Raw genomic sequence first — 16,812 nt, 5'->3', positions numbered from 1 at the left:
TTCGTTTTTAGTTTTATTACGTTATATGTATATTTTGCTCAAAATATTACGTTTGACTGAAGATTTTTATCCTCATCTAATTTACATGACTGCAGCTGTGCATCCTACATGCCGCACGCACCGCCTCTAATTTAATCACTCAAATCAAATTCGAGGACTTGAGGTTAAGCAACGCGCTCAGCACTTCAATGGGAGGTCCCAATTATTAGCGAACCTATGAATTTACCCGATCACGCTAAATACGGCCACATATATCAGAAGGGGCCTCATCAGTACACGATAGCCAGTGCAGCGCTCGTAAGCTGAGACTTTAGGTACAGGCGAAGACCCTTTTGCAAGTCCTTAGTATACACGTGGTCTTTTTAATTTTACACAAGACGTCTTCATATCAGGACAGATAGGTTCTTCATCGCTTGGTAGAACTCAAAATAGTACCACGCTTCTCAGAGTGACATCTGATAGTCGTATCTGTTTTCTTTTATTAATGAAAACATCCAATCGTGTTTTCGCTGGATTTTTTTTAGTATGCACGAGTAAGCTATCCACAAGAAGCTCAGTAGTTATAACGTATTTTTCCAGAAGAGAATTTTTTTCTTAGCATCTACTCAGCTCTGGTTAAAGGAAATACCGGCGTGAAAAGGGATGAATCTTCATTTACTTGATCAATTTGGAGAGCACGTTTAATATTATGAATTTTCTTATCTATAAAAATGCTTCTTTTATCTTAATAAAAAATAAATAAATATAGAAACATATAGGCATAACGAGAACAAATTAAAAATTAACAATATTTGTACATTACAGTTTCACATATCTTTTAGTTTAGAATATAAATATTTGTAAATTGTTAGGAAAAGATGCCATTTTCCCAGGAACTAAACTTTTACTTAACGTAAAAAACAGTGAAACGATTAGCAGTCTTAATCGTTAAATTTAGAAGAACAAAAACATACATCGAAATGGCAATGTTCTTCTAACAATTTATTTAAAAGCGCTTTGTAACTTTTCACATCTTTCCGCAAAATATCCGATCCAGGGAAGTTTGACTCCCTCTGGCTGCGTCTCTCTCGAGACTGCTTCTATCCCTATCCGTCGGCGAAAGTATCAAACATGAATTCGAAAGATTCGTACTTGAATCGTTAACACTTAAAATAGAAGGAAAAGCGACACCTGGCTGATTCAACTCCAACGTACCATTTTCGCTTGGCGCATAAATCTGTACCATTTGCATTAAGCAATCTCTAAACAACTCACTATGACCGTCCATATTGTGAGTGTCACCCTAAAGACAATCATTAAATTAAATTAATTCAATGAAAATGGCCATATTTCCACTTACCTGTTTTACTTTTAGAAAAGAACCTGCAAACCTCCACAACCCGGCAAAGCCGCAATTTTGTAAGTAGTGTATGTTCTCTTGACTAGTATTTTCGCAAGCAATCATCGTTTGTATAATAGTGCGCACAGCACTTAGTGTTTCCAAATCGTGGTTTCCAGTTAGTATGGTTTTTAAATTTTGGTCCAATAAATTATAACTGCAACGTAACAATAAACTCTTTCTCGTCTCGTTAACCAGTTGGGCACTCACATTACTGGAAATACCCTTGGAAATACCGTGGCTCCCTCCGCTAGAAACTTATAAAGAGTCCTCGTCTCCACCTCACCAGTGCTATGTTTTGCCAAAGTAGCAAGGGTAGTCAACACCAGCGCTTGCGTTCCAAAATCTGTCAATACTTCTGGATCTAACAACACGTTGTTTTCGTTACTTACTGATACTCTGGCACTACGGTCCTGAAACAATAAACTCATGGTAAATTCAGACGCATCATATTTCAATACATACTTGTCCTTGACTAGTAGAAACTGTCTTGCTTTGCCCTACAGTACCATGATCTACAAAATCGCAAGACTTTTGCCTTCGCGTGGTATTACTGCTAAATACACTGCTTGACATGGTAGTGGCAGGTTGCTGAGGCACGGTAAATTGCGTGTTAGGCTCCATTAAAAAATTTTCCTGTGACATCGAATCCGATATATATCTCGGTATGGAATGTTTTACATGACATCTACTTCTGACTTCTTCGGAATAACCAATTAAAGCTAAAACACATGAATATTCTTTATTATTTGTGAACATACGAAATTACATTTATTGAAAATCAAATTAAGTATTTCAAAATTAGGCAAAACCTCTTAAAAAATGATTAAAAATGTCAAAGAATTGATGTCTAGAACCGCCTATTTGGCAATAATTTCTTCTAAGGGATCTATTATTTAGGATCTGGATAATGTTTCGATCTACCCAAGGACAAATTAAATGCAGTGCTGTTATTAGTATAACTATTATCTGTAGCAATGTGGTTATAGTAAATTGAAAACTTGACATCAGCTGATCATTGAAATCATATAAAATTTGAAAAAAATGCGGCACGTATAAATTCCCAAGAGATTAAAGCGACAAGTTTCAAGAATTCATGTTTTGGTGTCATGGTCTGAAGCAGCTACAAGACGGTCAGTATTCCTTCACTTGAGGAATTTTTTACACAACAATGCAGAAATGTAAAACCAAAGTGTATTAAAATATATCATCGCTAACGACATTTAATCTCGTAATGGCATTTTGCTGATCGTTCATCAACATCTATAAAAAGGTTCACGACAGAAAAAATACGCTAACAATATGACAAATCGAGAAAATGCATCAAAGATTTTATTATCGGAAGAAGGTGAAGCATATCTGCAGAGATTAAGATAATAAAATAATAATAAAGAATAATAAATAAAATAATCCGCACAAGAATATCGAATTTTTTAAGTTGTCAACCCTTATATGATTCTAAAATTTACAGGTATATGGAAACTAACATGACGGGATATAAAGGATTCGAACGAATTGAGAGAAACTTAAGTCAGAACTTATTAATCCAATATTTGAGTGCAACTGGTTAAATACCGATTATAGAACAATTTCATTTAAATACGATTTAATAAATTCTGCCTTAATCACCCTACGATTTGGCTTTTCCCTTTATGTGGGCAGATGGGCCAAACCTGCATTACTGCCTGACATCTACTTCACAGTTTGTAAAATTAAGGTAACTTTGCCTCCTTGCAACAAGATTACTCCATATGCTTTTTTTCCATTCTTTTCCCATTTAGTGTGAAATTATTCTTATGCCCTCAATATTAAGCTAGTTTTGGTAACAACCAATAACCTAACCCTTACCCGTTTCTATCATCACATTTTTATGGAAATTAGTATGCAACATTCATAGCATATTAATCATTTCGCCCTAAAAATATGCTCTGGATAGGATGCATTTTATTAAATCGGGGTAAAGTAATAGGAAAAAGGAGGGACAAATTGTTTAATTTTTCACCGCTACAGATTTTGACGGTATTTGCATGAGATATTCAGACGGTTAAAACCACTTTCATAATCGAAACTTCTCTTTTCAACCAATATTAACTATGAAAAACTCTCTTTCTTACCTGTCAAATAGGCCACACTTTCAGGGGTTACTTCAAATTTATCCTTTTTGGTAGGCTTGGCAACTATCGACAACAACATAGTGAGAACTCTAATGGTTCTAGATACGGTGGTTGCGGTGGTATGTCTGTAGCCTTTGAGCAAGTGGCCCACGAGTGCAAAATGGAAGTTTGTTCTAAAACTTAAGCCCACATTATGGTCCATCTGTTTAAAGTAGGATTCCAACGGATCTCTAGTTGACATCATCACTTCTTCCAACGACTGAAACCAACTCATCACTTTTACGCTCTGCGTGTGCTAGTTACTACTTACACTTTCGTCAAACGTGCCTTGAGAGTCTAGAGTATGAAGGTTTTGTTCCAAAAGCGACAAACCTACGGCGTAGAGATTCGATTCGTTTAACTGTAATACTGAGACGGCTACCCAAAATATTGATCTATGGAAAGGAGATTCGGAAGAAAGTACTGGCTGTAGTCTTGTCAAACACATTATTGAGGCTTCGAGCAATATAACGTCGTTCCACGACTCCAGGGATTTGATCATGGTGCGCATTATTTGGACCATCTCCGAATCTGTAACGGTCTTTGCTATACAACCGAAAACTATCAAGGCCCTAGGTTGCAGTGCGGGGTTGTAGCAGTAGGCTAAGCTCTTTGCTAGCGCAATCCACTGGTTCAACCAATCGCATTCTTCCACTTCATTCATGCAGGCTTCGAGTATCTCCAATAGAGCATCAGTAATAACTTCAAGAGAGCTCAAAGAAACACGTTCTCTTTCTTGAATAGCTGCGGAACTAGTAATTTTCTCCTTGTCTCCATGGGGAATTGGAGCCGTAGGTGTTGTAGTACTAGTAGTCACGGTCTGTGCAGCTTGGCAATTATGCCCGCATGCTTGATGATGACATTGCAATCCAGGACCCTTTTCGCAGGAGACAAACATCCGAGATTCAAGAGGATGGTTTATGCCCAGTCGGAATGCCGCGACTGAAGGATTTTTCACCTTGCTCACACCAAATAAAACGTAATATTTGGGCAAGGCAAATTCGTCCAGAGAAAGCCTCAAGAATTTCTGGACGTCTTCAGAGAAACGAGGCTCAGTACAAGTGCACAGGGAATGAATAATGTTCATAATAAGACCGTGAGTAGCCGCTCTCATATTAATAGAACCGGCACACACCAAGAAAGTCGCAGTGTGAAAAAGATATGGTAAGTGTCGGACTACATCCAAGCAGTTGTTAAAGGAGAGCATCAAAAGATAGCGGGCTAGTACCGTTAAATCGTCCCACATTGAGTTGTTTTCTAAGGCGGTGATTGGAGGAACTGCATCTTGAACCTGCAAAAATCACTTTAAAATTGTGTGTGAACGAAATTTGCGAAAACTTTACCTCTATTTGTAAAGTAGTTAAATTACGTATAACTTTAAAGAATCTCGCGATCGTTTTCTTTGCAACAAGCTGTATATTGGCTGAAGCTAAAGCTACAGTGGTGTCGGCTAAAACTTCCACCATCAAAGGGCTATGCCCATCACTCACTGAACAGCTCAAAAACGTATCCAAAATGATATCAATAAGATCTGAGACTTTCCCCAAAGTTCCCCAAATTTTTGCTTGAACCGAAGGATACATTTCAGTCTCCTTAATAGTCAGTACAATGAGCTTCTCCAAGATCTCCCCCACTTTTTTGTATCTTTTAAAATCGTCCGTAGGTTTACAAAACTTGACCAAATTAGGAAGCCATGGGGTCATATACTCCAGACATAAATGTTTCAATTCTATGCTGGATACTCTAAAACCCTGAATGCATTCCTCCAGAAATTCTAAGGTCAAATGAGGCTCGTTCGTTGCCAGTTTTTCGGAGATCGACTTTATGAAAAGGGTGTTGTTCGATGGAATGCATAGCCCTTGGGTTTCTAGGAGCTGGCCCTCTATTTTTAGGTCAAAAGTTGCAGTTAAGGCGCAAAGCAGGTTATATGCTGCTGTGCGCAACATTGGATCATGCACTCCTAAATTTAGCAGAGCCATGTTCAGCAACGTTCCCGGCACGTCTTTTGGTCGGATTTTCTGATGGACCGTAACAGTATCCTGAAAACGATCAGGATTTTGTAAATGGGATTATAGCTACTGTGAAGTGGTGGGTGTAAAGCAGGAAACTTGCCTACAAAGTATATTGTGTATTATACATTGGATGAAAAAATTATTGTAATTTCATGACACCAACAGTGAGAGGCTAAATTGCGGGATAAATTTATTGAATGAGATGATAAAAATAAAACACCAATTTTCATGGTTAAAGTAGAAAATATCCTGCGCCAACGATGTTCTCTAGTTTTCTTTAAGGGAACGTCGATAGAAACTACGCTCCATTCAGTATTGTACAATATAGACTTATTGAAACAGAAAAGTTGTGCTCTTCTTTGGCATAGAAAAAGCATTCGATAAAGCAAGGTACGGCAGTACGTGTCATGTCCTTATTATACCACAGAGTATCCGACCCCAGGTGGTAGAATGGGTGAAATCAGCACTTCGGTAAATCTAATTTTAAAAGCCTTTTTAAGAGGCGTCGTACCAGGAGTTTCTGAAGCTCGAAGTTAAGTATTTGAAGGCGACATCGACTGCAAGTTCTTCTGGAAAAACCATATGAAAAAAACGAGTAATAAACAAATGGCACTAACCGATCAACTGCTTATTGTAGTGAAAAAAGGATAGAGCCTGAAATCCCATTTTCTATACTGACTTTTCACTACAGTAATCATATCGAGGATATCCTATGGATAGTATAAGATTTGCTATGGGCTAAAGCTGGGAAGACCACGCTAAGAGCGGTCTTCAACATTATGTGAGAGTTTACAATCTGCATCATTAGAAACGGTAAGGCTTCTCATAGGAGGATTAAAGCTTCCAAAAATTACAGCAGACACAAAGAGAAATCGGTCCTTCGATAGTTGTTGTTCTTGTTCAACGGAACTTTTCAATTGTGCCGTCGTAACAAGAGAACTGGAATGACCCACTACGGCGACGCTTACTCTGGATGTGGGTTGGTACAAAAAATTGGTCGTAGGAGGTCGTAATAAATTTGTTTGCAGAAATGTATGAAGGAAAAGTGGTTACTTTAGTTAAGCATTTCTAATACCACTTCTGATGATTGTTAATAACAGGTTTTACTTCATTTTTAATACAAATGTGTGACCATCATTTATTCAGCAATAAAATATTGTTTATTAGACAGTCCTAGTATAAAGTTTGCTTTTTTTCCAAAAATCAAAAATCGTATTATGAGTTGGCCGATATTTCATATAAAGGACTGAAACAAGGAATGCAGCAGATCATTTAAAAAATTTAGGAAAAATGAACAAAAATTGTACAATCTATTATTGATATTTCCATAAAGATGCACAGGGTGTTTTCCATATTCAAACTGCTTCTGTTGAAAACTTTAAACATTAAAACAGTAAATACGAAGTTTTAGGACTACTTATTAGAGTATAGCTTAGTTCAGAATGAATTCTTTAATTAATTAAGATTGGGATTAATGGACACATTTTGGAGAATAGATCCTTTCTTAATTAATCCCACACAGTGCATTTTTGCGGCCCGCCCCGACTTTCTGGCGATTTCTACAGATTATTGTAGTGATAGGCTAAATATGTTTTCCACATCACAAAGTCTATAATAGTTTCATTTAAAAGCATCTCCTGGCAATTGCACAGGATTGAGTAACATATAGTCTTGTGGTTTCCATTCGGCTAAATGCATGTGAAAAAAAAGAAAACAAATAGGAACATTAAAAAAAAAAGATAAAAAATATATATTTTTTTCCATTCTAGCATCATGACAACGTTGTGCACATACGCCAATTATTACAAAATTTGAACGAATTTTGGTTCTCGTTAAACAAAAGACTACAAGTCAAGAATCAATCCCCATAATTTTATCAATTTTGCATTTTCCCAACTTGGCCACGTTTTTTGTTCGCTCAATAACATTTTATGGCGACTTAGGACTAGTCCCACAACACAACAATATTAAAAAAAGAAAGAAAAACACCGTACGATAAGGCAAAACCCTATTTTGGAAGTAAAATAGTAAACTCTGCACGATTTGCGACAAAAATTTAAATACTCCGGTAGCCTCGGAACCGTTGGTTCAATCCGTACCATTCCATATAAATTCATGTGAAATAACACAGTCATATAATTAATCGCAAAATAAGAATTCTTGCAAATTCGTACAACCAATTTTTCATACAAAGTTGTATTCAATGTAAGCGCCGTCCGATTGGAGACTGAGAAGGGCATGTGTTTATAAGAAATTTGATATATGTATATTTATTTAGAATGGGGTTTCATTAGAGATAGCCATCGTAAATTTACCCCTAAACTCAATTTGCTCGCCGTGAAAAATTATGTGATAAATCTGATTAATAAATTAAATTTGAAATTAAATTCTTGTTGAGTTCATTGGTGCAAGTGTTATTTAAAAATGTGTGACATAGGAAAATACACAATAAACAATGTAGGAAAGCTTTGATTGATACATTTCCACGATCCTGAAAAGAAAATAAGTTTGGGCCTGATATGCTTGCATTGATAGCCTCGCGACTTACCAGAAGTAGCATTGATTTGCACAAATAACATGTTTTGAAAAAATACTTACAGGCTGGCTGAGCTCCCATCTATTCCTTATATGAATAATAGCTTGTACGATAGCATCACAGTCGTTGTGGATAAAACTCAAGGGGCCACTCTCGTTAGTAATAGTTAAAGTGAACTGATTATCGTCCACTAGACATACTTCCTCAATTTCGGAAGCGTAATAAACGTCATTCAAGTAAATAGAATGAGCAAGAACTTTGGTTCTCTCCGCTGAAGTTATTTGTATAGCTGTAGGTCCTACTTTAATCGACACCTTGGTGTCTTTGTGCGATAGTTTTAAGGCGTTGTGGAAAACTTTTAAGTCTTCGTCTAAACTTAAGGTGGCGCCGGGAAGTTTTTGTTGCTCAGGATCGATGAAGTCGTTTAGTTTCGAAGGATGGTCAAGAAACACGATTTTACGGTTTCCCTGAAAAATTGCGAAAGGATCGTTTGAATATCGAGAATAAGAATACCGGAAATTTTTTCACAACAACGGGAATCATCAACGTTACCTTCAGCGGATACAGGACTCTATCATGATATTTAGTGTATTCCCGTACCCAACTGTTGCAATTATAAACGTAAGCGGCGTGAATATTTTCGATAGCTACTTCTGGTAAGAGGCAAAACCACCCCTGTAAACACTCAATCCTAAAACTATTCTCAGAACCGGTTCGAGTAAAATCAACCACCAGCTCAAATGAGGAATGACAAAATGGTTTCAGGGTTAAAATCGCGTGGTATATTAACAAGTCGCCGTTAGTCTCGCCCACTCTGAAAGGCGTGCTGTGAAAATCACGGAAAACCTTTAAAAATACCATTACTTGAATCTCCTGGCTATATAGTAAAACACCGGGTAGCCAGCTTTGCTAGTGCCGGCTTGATAAAATATGTTAAGCGATTTTATAGACTTAAATTCCTCCTTTTCGTCGATATTGTGTCTGGTCATCAAGTCTTCGAAGTTAGTGGATGACATATCTAAAGACCTCCATCTAGGATTGGCGGCAAACAGAAGACTGGAATTTAATTAAAGTTTCATAAAATAAGTACGAGAAATGCACATTGGCTTACTGAGAGTCAAAGGCTTTATGTTCGGGGGGTCCTAAATAGGCCAAAAGGGTCGCCATTTTATCAAAAGGCCGTCTTCCCACAGATCTATGATCTCGGCTGCTCGATAAATAATCTCCGATTTTCTCTTGATGGTTCCACAGAAGCCTGTGCAAAGCTAAAACGTTGGCGTCAGAAATAAAGGACATGGAATGTGAGGCCTGATCAGCAGTTTCACAATCTGATGCTATGGTAATGAAAAACCTCCTTCCCGTCTCGAAATGGCTTCGCAAAAAGTCATTAAAAGGCAACATATGTTGTTCCTTACTAAACTCTACATGGTTAGCTATATTTTGTAATATTTTTGACATAAGCATCAGTCCTCTCCGTATATTGGTGGGCACTTGGTCACTTACAATACCCATTTCGTGGGGAGATACGATCGCTGGATTGATAAACCTTAGGAATATCACCGTTCCCACTGCTCCAATATTGTTTTGGGGAAACTGTGGAAACCTCTTGCTCAAAACTTGATACAGGCAATGACACATAGAGCGTAATTGCGGAGGAAATCTGTCAGCAGAACAAACTATTGCGTCAAAAACCTTTTGAGTAAGAGCGACTAAGTTTTGTCTGTTTTCCTCAATATCTTCAGTAGCATCTAATCGAGCTGGATCTACTTCGAAGCTCTGAAAAGGTTCGTCTAATAAAGGCCGAATCAAAGGTTCCAGAAGCGTTTGCAAGTAGCTGGCACCATAAATCTTAAAGCAAAATGCCATGATTTTGCTGCCGAGCGAATTGCCTCTAAAAAGAGTCTGCATGCAGTCGGATATCTCAACTTCTCGATAGAACATGTTCCACAGTAGGGGAGAAAGCAGATGTTTTGCGTCGAATAACGTTACAAATACTCTAGCCAATTCATCCATTTGAGACGTGGTGACTACGTTGGCTAAAGCTACTGCTATAGGCAATTCTCCTTTGTCACTTATCATTGTTACTAACTGTACCAGCTGTTCAAATCTATCTGCCAAAACTGTTTCAGCGAGAGTGTCAAATTCGGTGCCTTGTTGCAGAATTTTTGTTAGAACTTCGATGAACGCGGCCCTAGTTTGCAGGTCCTTATTATAACCCAAGTCTAAATGTCAGATAAAATAATTATCTGCCAGAATAATTCCATATTTATGAACTTACCAATTGAATGCATTAACCCGCTATCAATATTGGCCGAAAGTAAGTTAGACATTGCCTGAATTGTGGCACTTCTCAAATTGCTCAGGTTCTCAGAATTTAATCTATGCCTGCATTCCTCACTATCTGATAAGTCCAAAATTTCAGACCCGCTCATTGGATCGGCGCAATCGTTCAACAAGTTCATGAACAATGTAAAGTACTTTAGAAACAACTGGCTTTTAGCCTCCATAAGATCCCCCCTATCTGATTCTTCAGGTTGCAGAGGAAGTCCCCTCAGCAATGAGGTTACAGCTTGCATCGCTGATTGGTCTAATTCTCTCGTCATGTCTGTAATGTCATTTCCACTAGGAGGAGAAATTTGATGGCTAGACCCCATAACCCAATCAGTAAGGTATTCAACTAATTTATTCCTAAACTTCATCTCCTGACGGAAGGACAAATCATCCCTTCGACGCATCATTACTTCCACTAGCTGACAAAGTTTGGTTTTGATGTGCAATCCATGTACCGACATATCGAGATGTCTGGAATATCTCACGATTTGCAGCATCATGCCTTCAATGCTGGTTACTCCTAGATGCTCTGAGGGCTGATCATTTTTTGAATAATCCAGGATATTTTTGAGAATAACAATTATGTGCTCAATAAATTGGGTGTTCAGGTCTGTTACAGTGACTTGCCCGCTTTGGTCAAAGAATTTGTCTATAATCACTTTGATTTGCTCAAAAAGTATAGGGTATAGAGCAGGAGCCATTTCATGACCGATAAGTTCTTTGACATGTTTCTGTATTTGAGTGCCAAATTTCTCATTATTGCATACCAAAAGACGCAATAATAATTCCACAAACCTAAAGGAAAATGGGGGAATATTGTAAGGAACATAGTTTTTTTTTAGACATACTGTATGACGTTGCTGCCTTCAAAATCAGAATGGTGCCCCCTTGAAGGTCCCATACCACGCCTTGCAGAGCAATTTGAGTCGCTTTGAATACTGGAGGTGGCCGTATTCAAAGACGACATACTGGAATACCCGGAAATGCTACTACTAACGTTACTGCTATGGCTGCTATGGGAACCTGGTTGTTGACCGGACTGTTGCTGAGCTGCCCCCACTCCTTGCCCTCTGGTTCGGGCTTGCAAACAAACTCCTCCCAATGCACACAAGAATCCCGTCATATTCGCCCATTCTAGTATTTGCTCTTTCTATAATTGTAATGTGTCATGTGAAAATATAAATTAAAGCAAAATGTGAATTTAGATGGAAAACAATATAAAAATTAATTTTAGCAATTGGTTCGTAAATGTTGAAAATACGTCATTCCCCCTTATAATGTAAAATTAAAAAGTACCCATGTATGACTTGACCTAAATATGACATTAGTGTACTTATAAACAAAAATTGTAATGTTTCGGAAAGCACAGAGTAATGCAAATATGGTTTACACTAATGAGAACATAAAATGGAAACACAATAATGAACGATTCCACTTTAAGCCAGGTGTAAGGTAAGTAATGAATGTCCAAAACAAATACATTTTCTTGAAAAACATCAATACTGGTAAACAAGTTTATGACATAAATTTAAGGGCATTAGTACCTCAAGTTCATGCTCCGAGTTTTGATGTGATGCCCGTCTTTTCCCGACTGATCGATGAAATGGTTCCAACTGACCATCATCAGATTTAATTTTTGATGAAGCAGTTATACTTTTATAGGAAACGGTCCAGTTTCTAAACGTTTCTTCCCATGCTGGATAAACCCCATTTACACAATGTTCTATTTTTCTAAGCAGGGCCATAATGCGTTTTTGCAACGCTAGCCGACCTGATTTATAGAGAATTTCTAACGTCAGCGTATAAACCTAAAATGGATATTACCCGTGGTGAGGACTGTAGAGGCTTGAGCCAATTCCAAATAAACATGATAATTAGGAACTAATGTAGTGACGCTGATTTCCTCTGACGAACAAATTATCTCAGCCTCTTGGCATAATAATGAAAAGCAGCTCATTGCAACTAAAACGGCGTCTATGTCAATGCTCCACAAATACATATAATAGACAACCTAAAACATGTATTAATTTAATAATAAATTTTTAATACTAACGACATTTATACCTCCAGTTTTACATGAGCTTCCAGCGACTGGCAATATAGCAGATGCTAAAACATTAATAAAAACTTTGTTATCTCAAAGTTTGAAAAATGATCTTTGGTTCTTACCTCTAATTTGACATGTGCTTGCAAAGAATGACTAATAGTACTACCTAGGGTAGCATATTCCTTATGTTTAGTTAAAAATGCATTTCTATATACTAAAATTTCCCTAAGCCATTTTAGAATATCAGTATAATTTACATATTGATGTTGTATAAGTTTCCCAGAAATTTGGCTCAAAACCTGGGAGCCTACATCCCAAAAAGTATTAATAGGCGCTTCGGGGTTCCACATTTCAATTTTGTCGGGATGATGAAGCACCAAAAGGGCGTCCATTGCTTCTTGTGCTACCTCTGGCATGGCTTGCAAATGGACTAAGGATACAAGGCCGTTGATCAGATCTAGAGTGCAACTTTGAACTTCATGGCCCGGTTTTCCGAGGTGATTCAAAAACAATACTGGATCGGCATGAATAAGTCTTACCATGTACAATAACAAGTTTCTATAACCAGGGGTTTCTTCCGCCCCTGAGCGGTACTTTGGCTGCGAATCTTTGCTACCTTTCAAGGTAATCATCATTCTTAAGGGTACATGTTGATTATACCCAGGAGTGCCTACTTTAGTCAAAATGTCGGCAAAAATGTCTTTTAGTTCAGCTGACTTAGTGTAAACTATGTCAATCATTGGCCACCAAGGCAATCTGGGTTGAGTTACTATTTTATATAGTGATCTAACCAGAACAAAATGATAAGTTGGTGGTGAATTCAGGTTTAGGCAGACGTTAAGACAGTCGTTGCAGTGCGGGTTTACCCTGAACGCCGAAACAAAACAATCTATCATTATATCAATATCTTGACCTATACATGTGGGTACCCTTCGAGAGTATGGGTGTGTAGGGTTGAATAGCAGATTCTAAAATATTTATTCTTGTAGCCAATCAAAGCAACATAGCTAGTACACTTACCTTTAGATCATTCATAACAGTTTGCACAAGACTAAATATCTTTGTGGTAGATTCTAATGTACTAATGTAGGTTGATGCTTTACATAACTTTACGCCAGCTATTACTGCAGCTTCTATTGACTGTTTATTGTTTGAGTGTAACGCGAGAGACTTTTTTATATTATCCACATAATTTTTCTTTTTGGTATACCTTGAGGTCCCCCCACTACCTTCTGTAACGACTATTTCTTCAAGAACTTTCTAAAATTGTCAGTTGTTATATTAATCCTTGTGAAATTAATTTAGAGTGTACAGAGAACCTACTGGAATTAATATTAGTAGCATCATCTGTAAGGACCACATATTGGGTTTAATCTTTTTATTATCGCTGAAAGATTCTATGATATCAAAGAGCTGATCTGCATTTCTATACAAATCTTCATCTGGATTTCGTTGATAATCGGCAAATTCGAAAGGATAAGTTTCAATCCAGTTCCAAATCGCTTTTTCAAGAGATGTTACAAATAACTGCTGAGCATTTTTACGGAGTTGTTTAAATTTCGTCACTCCCTCTAGGAACAATTTTGACAACCTCTTAACATCCACGTTTATGTGTTGGATAAGCTCAATTTCACTCAATTCAACTATTTCTTCTGGTGAAGAAGCAAACTCTTGCAATTTCGAGGTAATTCTTGTAAAAACAATGTTAAAAAAATTCACAGAGAGTGCGAAAAGTACTTTACTAGCTAATAATCTCAGGGCATGAGTGTTCGGGTTGTTTTCAGGAAATACATCTGCAAAATAGTCAGGTGGTTATTTAGTTTTTTTTTTAATTAGCATTGTCACCTTTTATCAGAAGGTAACTGCAAATTTCTTTCAGCAGTATCTTTAAATTTTGACTTTCTTCCATAGTTAATGAGATTGAGTCTCTGGGTTGAATGTTGAAACATTTTTCCAATGTTTCAAGAACTATAAATAAACTGTCAAAATAATTTTTTTCTTGTTCAGATCCATGTTTTTGATTCTTGTCATACTATAAAAAAATCATAATAGTGAATATAAACAGAAGTGTTCTAAACTAAAAATAACATGTATGTTATTATGTATTATTGTCCCATACACCATTATGAAAAGAAAATTTGCTACATGTATTTAATATGTATCCTGTAAGAAATACACATTCAACATTAACCAAATATTGGCGATAATTTCCAATATATTTGAAATATTTGCCAGTGCTATATGTGAATATTGGAAAAATAATTATTTTTGTGTGATAATTTGTAATTATAAATTAGATATTTATTTTTTTTTGCATAGATTCTAATACACTATGCCACAGAATTATTAGTTTATTTTATTTTTTCTTAAAGGTATATCTTCATAATAGTTCCAAATCCTGTAACATGATTTTAATAAATGATAATGCCAATGAGTTCTTTTTTTTATTTTTTCATGTCTTGTTACAAACTATGTAGTAATTCACTTATTGGAATAAAAAAAATATATAATTCTTGGAAGCACCAATTCTATACCTATAAATTGATGGATTAGGTACCAAAGCATTTAATAAAATCGGAGTGCCCAAAATTCAGCCATTTTATTGGTACAAACTAATAATTTTGTAGTTTTTTTGTACTTGTTAATGAGAGTATATATCAAATAGATGTAACAAAATGTCAAAAAACAAGAGGTTTACTTAGAATTATTTCACATTTAAATAACAGATTCTATACAAGAATATCAATTTATTTAGTAATGAGATAGCTATTTAAAATTTTATAATTGGTATCACATAAATTTTATTGATTTTACTAAAGTTTTCAAATATTTACAAAAATTCCTGACTTTCCAAAATATTCATAATATTCAAATGTTTTCAAAATTCTACATTATTATATTCAGGAGCCAAAAAAAGTTATGTGGTATATATACAATTTGTCTATTTCTAATTAAGCTGCTTTTTTTTATTTGGTGAAGGTGTATAATCCTGGTCAATCTTCCTATATTTAATAATTGTTTTAACATAAAGCATTTTAATTCAGATCAATTAGACAAAACAATATGTAATGATTCCGGACTCTTCAATAAAAAAAAATACTGATAAGTGTTCTGGAAGAATTGAATGCCAGAGAACCTAGCTGAATTAATGAAACTTTGGATATTTAATGTGTTTTTTAATTTTATTGTAAATTGGATTGCTTTTGATAAGTGGCACCAACACAACTTACAAAAGAAGTGAAAACTATATCTCATTACTGCTTTCTTTTTAATGACAAATTTTAAGGACAATATGAACTACATTGCACAAGTCTTAATTAAGGGTTTTGGGACTTGGCTAGTATATCTCCTTATGATATATACTAATTATTAAATGCATAAGTTTACCATTACAATGTGAAATATTTTGACAGCCTGGCAATACAAGAACGTTTTTTTAACGAGGAATATAAGGAAACACTTACGGTTTCATTGACTTTCTTCAGCACTTTAACAAAGCCATCCAGAACTAGGGAGAACTTGTACTTAGAGATTTGAATAATACATAGTTTATTTTGTTCCTGATTAACAGTGGTATGGGTAGTTTGAGGTCCAATGCGGCAAGGAAGCTAAAATGAACAATAGAAACAAGAAAATTCAATTTAAATGGACTCCTAGAATTGGATTATCAGTAGTAGATGTAAATATTGATTAGTTGGTGGGCAGTATCACCCTTATGAATCTATTCGATATTAAATGAATGTGACGACACTTGCCTGATCTCCGAATCTGTTGATTAAGTGATCAGCCCATAAGCTCGGCTTTTGCATTGCCATTTTTTAATTTAATTTTTAATTTATATTACATTTTGTATGAGATTTTCGTCCGGTATGACATTTTTTTTATAAATAATGGTGAATGATGCCCCGTGCCCCTTTGGCAACTGACAACGTTAGACACTTGACAGATGACAGACAATGAACAAACAAAAGCTTTACTCCTTCGGCACACTTCGAACCAGTTTTTAACTCTAGAGCATGAGAAATTTAAAGACAGGGCTGGACTCTGGTAGGTAGAAGCGGATTCGCAATTATTTAAAGTTAACATCAAACAATATAATAAAATTGGAGAAAATAATAAGTTTAAAACCATATTTACAGCAGAAGGCCATATTATTTTTAAATAGAAACTTCATAACTCATATAAAAAGACGTTGGTATAATAATGAAAGTACCAGAATTTTTCAAAACATAATAAAGTAATTTTCTTGTTAAAAATTGTTTGAAACTTCATAAATGAAACGATAAATAATATCCTATTTGAAAGCCAATTTTGGGTGGTGAGGTGAGAAACCATCTAAAAAATTATAGCAAAAA

The 16,812-nt window shown here is 35.9% G+C and overlaps 1 protein-coding gene across 1 annotated transcript; it reads right to left on the bottom strand.

Annotated features, from left to right (window-relative positions):
* Positions 1 to 662: 662 nt before the first annotated feature.
* Nf1 (neurofibromin 1) lies at positions 663 to 16,387 on the bottom strand. Its single transcript, XM_066299428.1, is given in 21 exon segments — positions 663 to 1,282; positions 1,340 to 1,535; positions 1,589 to 1,791; positions 1,844 to 2,100; positions 3,493 to 3,751; positions 3,803 to 4,822; positions 4,875 to 5,570; positions 8,142 to 8,546; positions 8,632 to 8,893; positions 8,944 to 9,135; positions 9,191 to 10,301; positions 10,358 to 11,205; positions 11,259 to 11,560; positions 11,955 to 12,181; positions 12,235 to 12,421; positions 12,475 to 12,519; positions 12,580 to 13,425; positions 13,478 to 14,250; positions 14,303 to 14,489; positions 15,922 to 16,065; positions 16,213 to 16,387. Coding segments are annotated over 21 exon segments (8,496 nt in total). The 5' UTR covers positions 16,273 to 16,387; the 3' UTR covers positions 663 to 1,006.
* Positions 16,388 to 16,812: the final 425 nt, after the last annotated feature.

The sequence above is a fragment of the Euwallacea fornicatus genome, chromosome 33 (genome assembly GCF_040115645.1).
Source record: "Euwallacea fornicatus isolate EFF26 chromosome 33, ASM4011564v1, whole genome shotgun sequence".
Classification (NCBI taxonomy): domain Eukaryota; kingdom Metazoa; phylum Arthropoda; class Insecta; order Coleoptera; family Curculionidae; genus Euwallacea; species Euwallacea fornicatus.
Note: the sequence above shows the minus strand (reverse complement) of the source record. Positions and strands in the feature narration are given on the sequence as shown.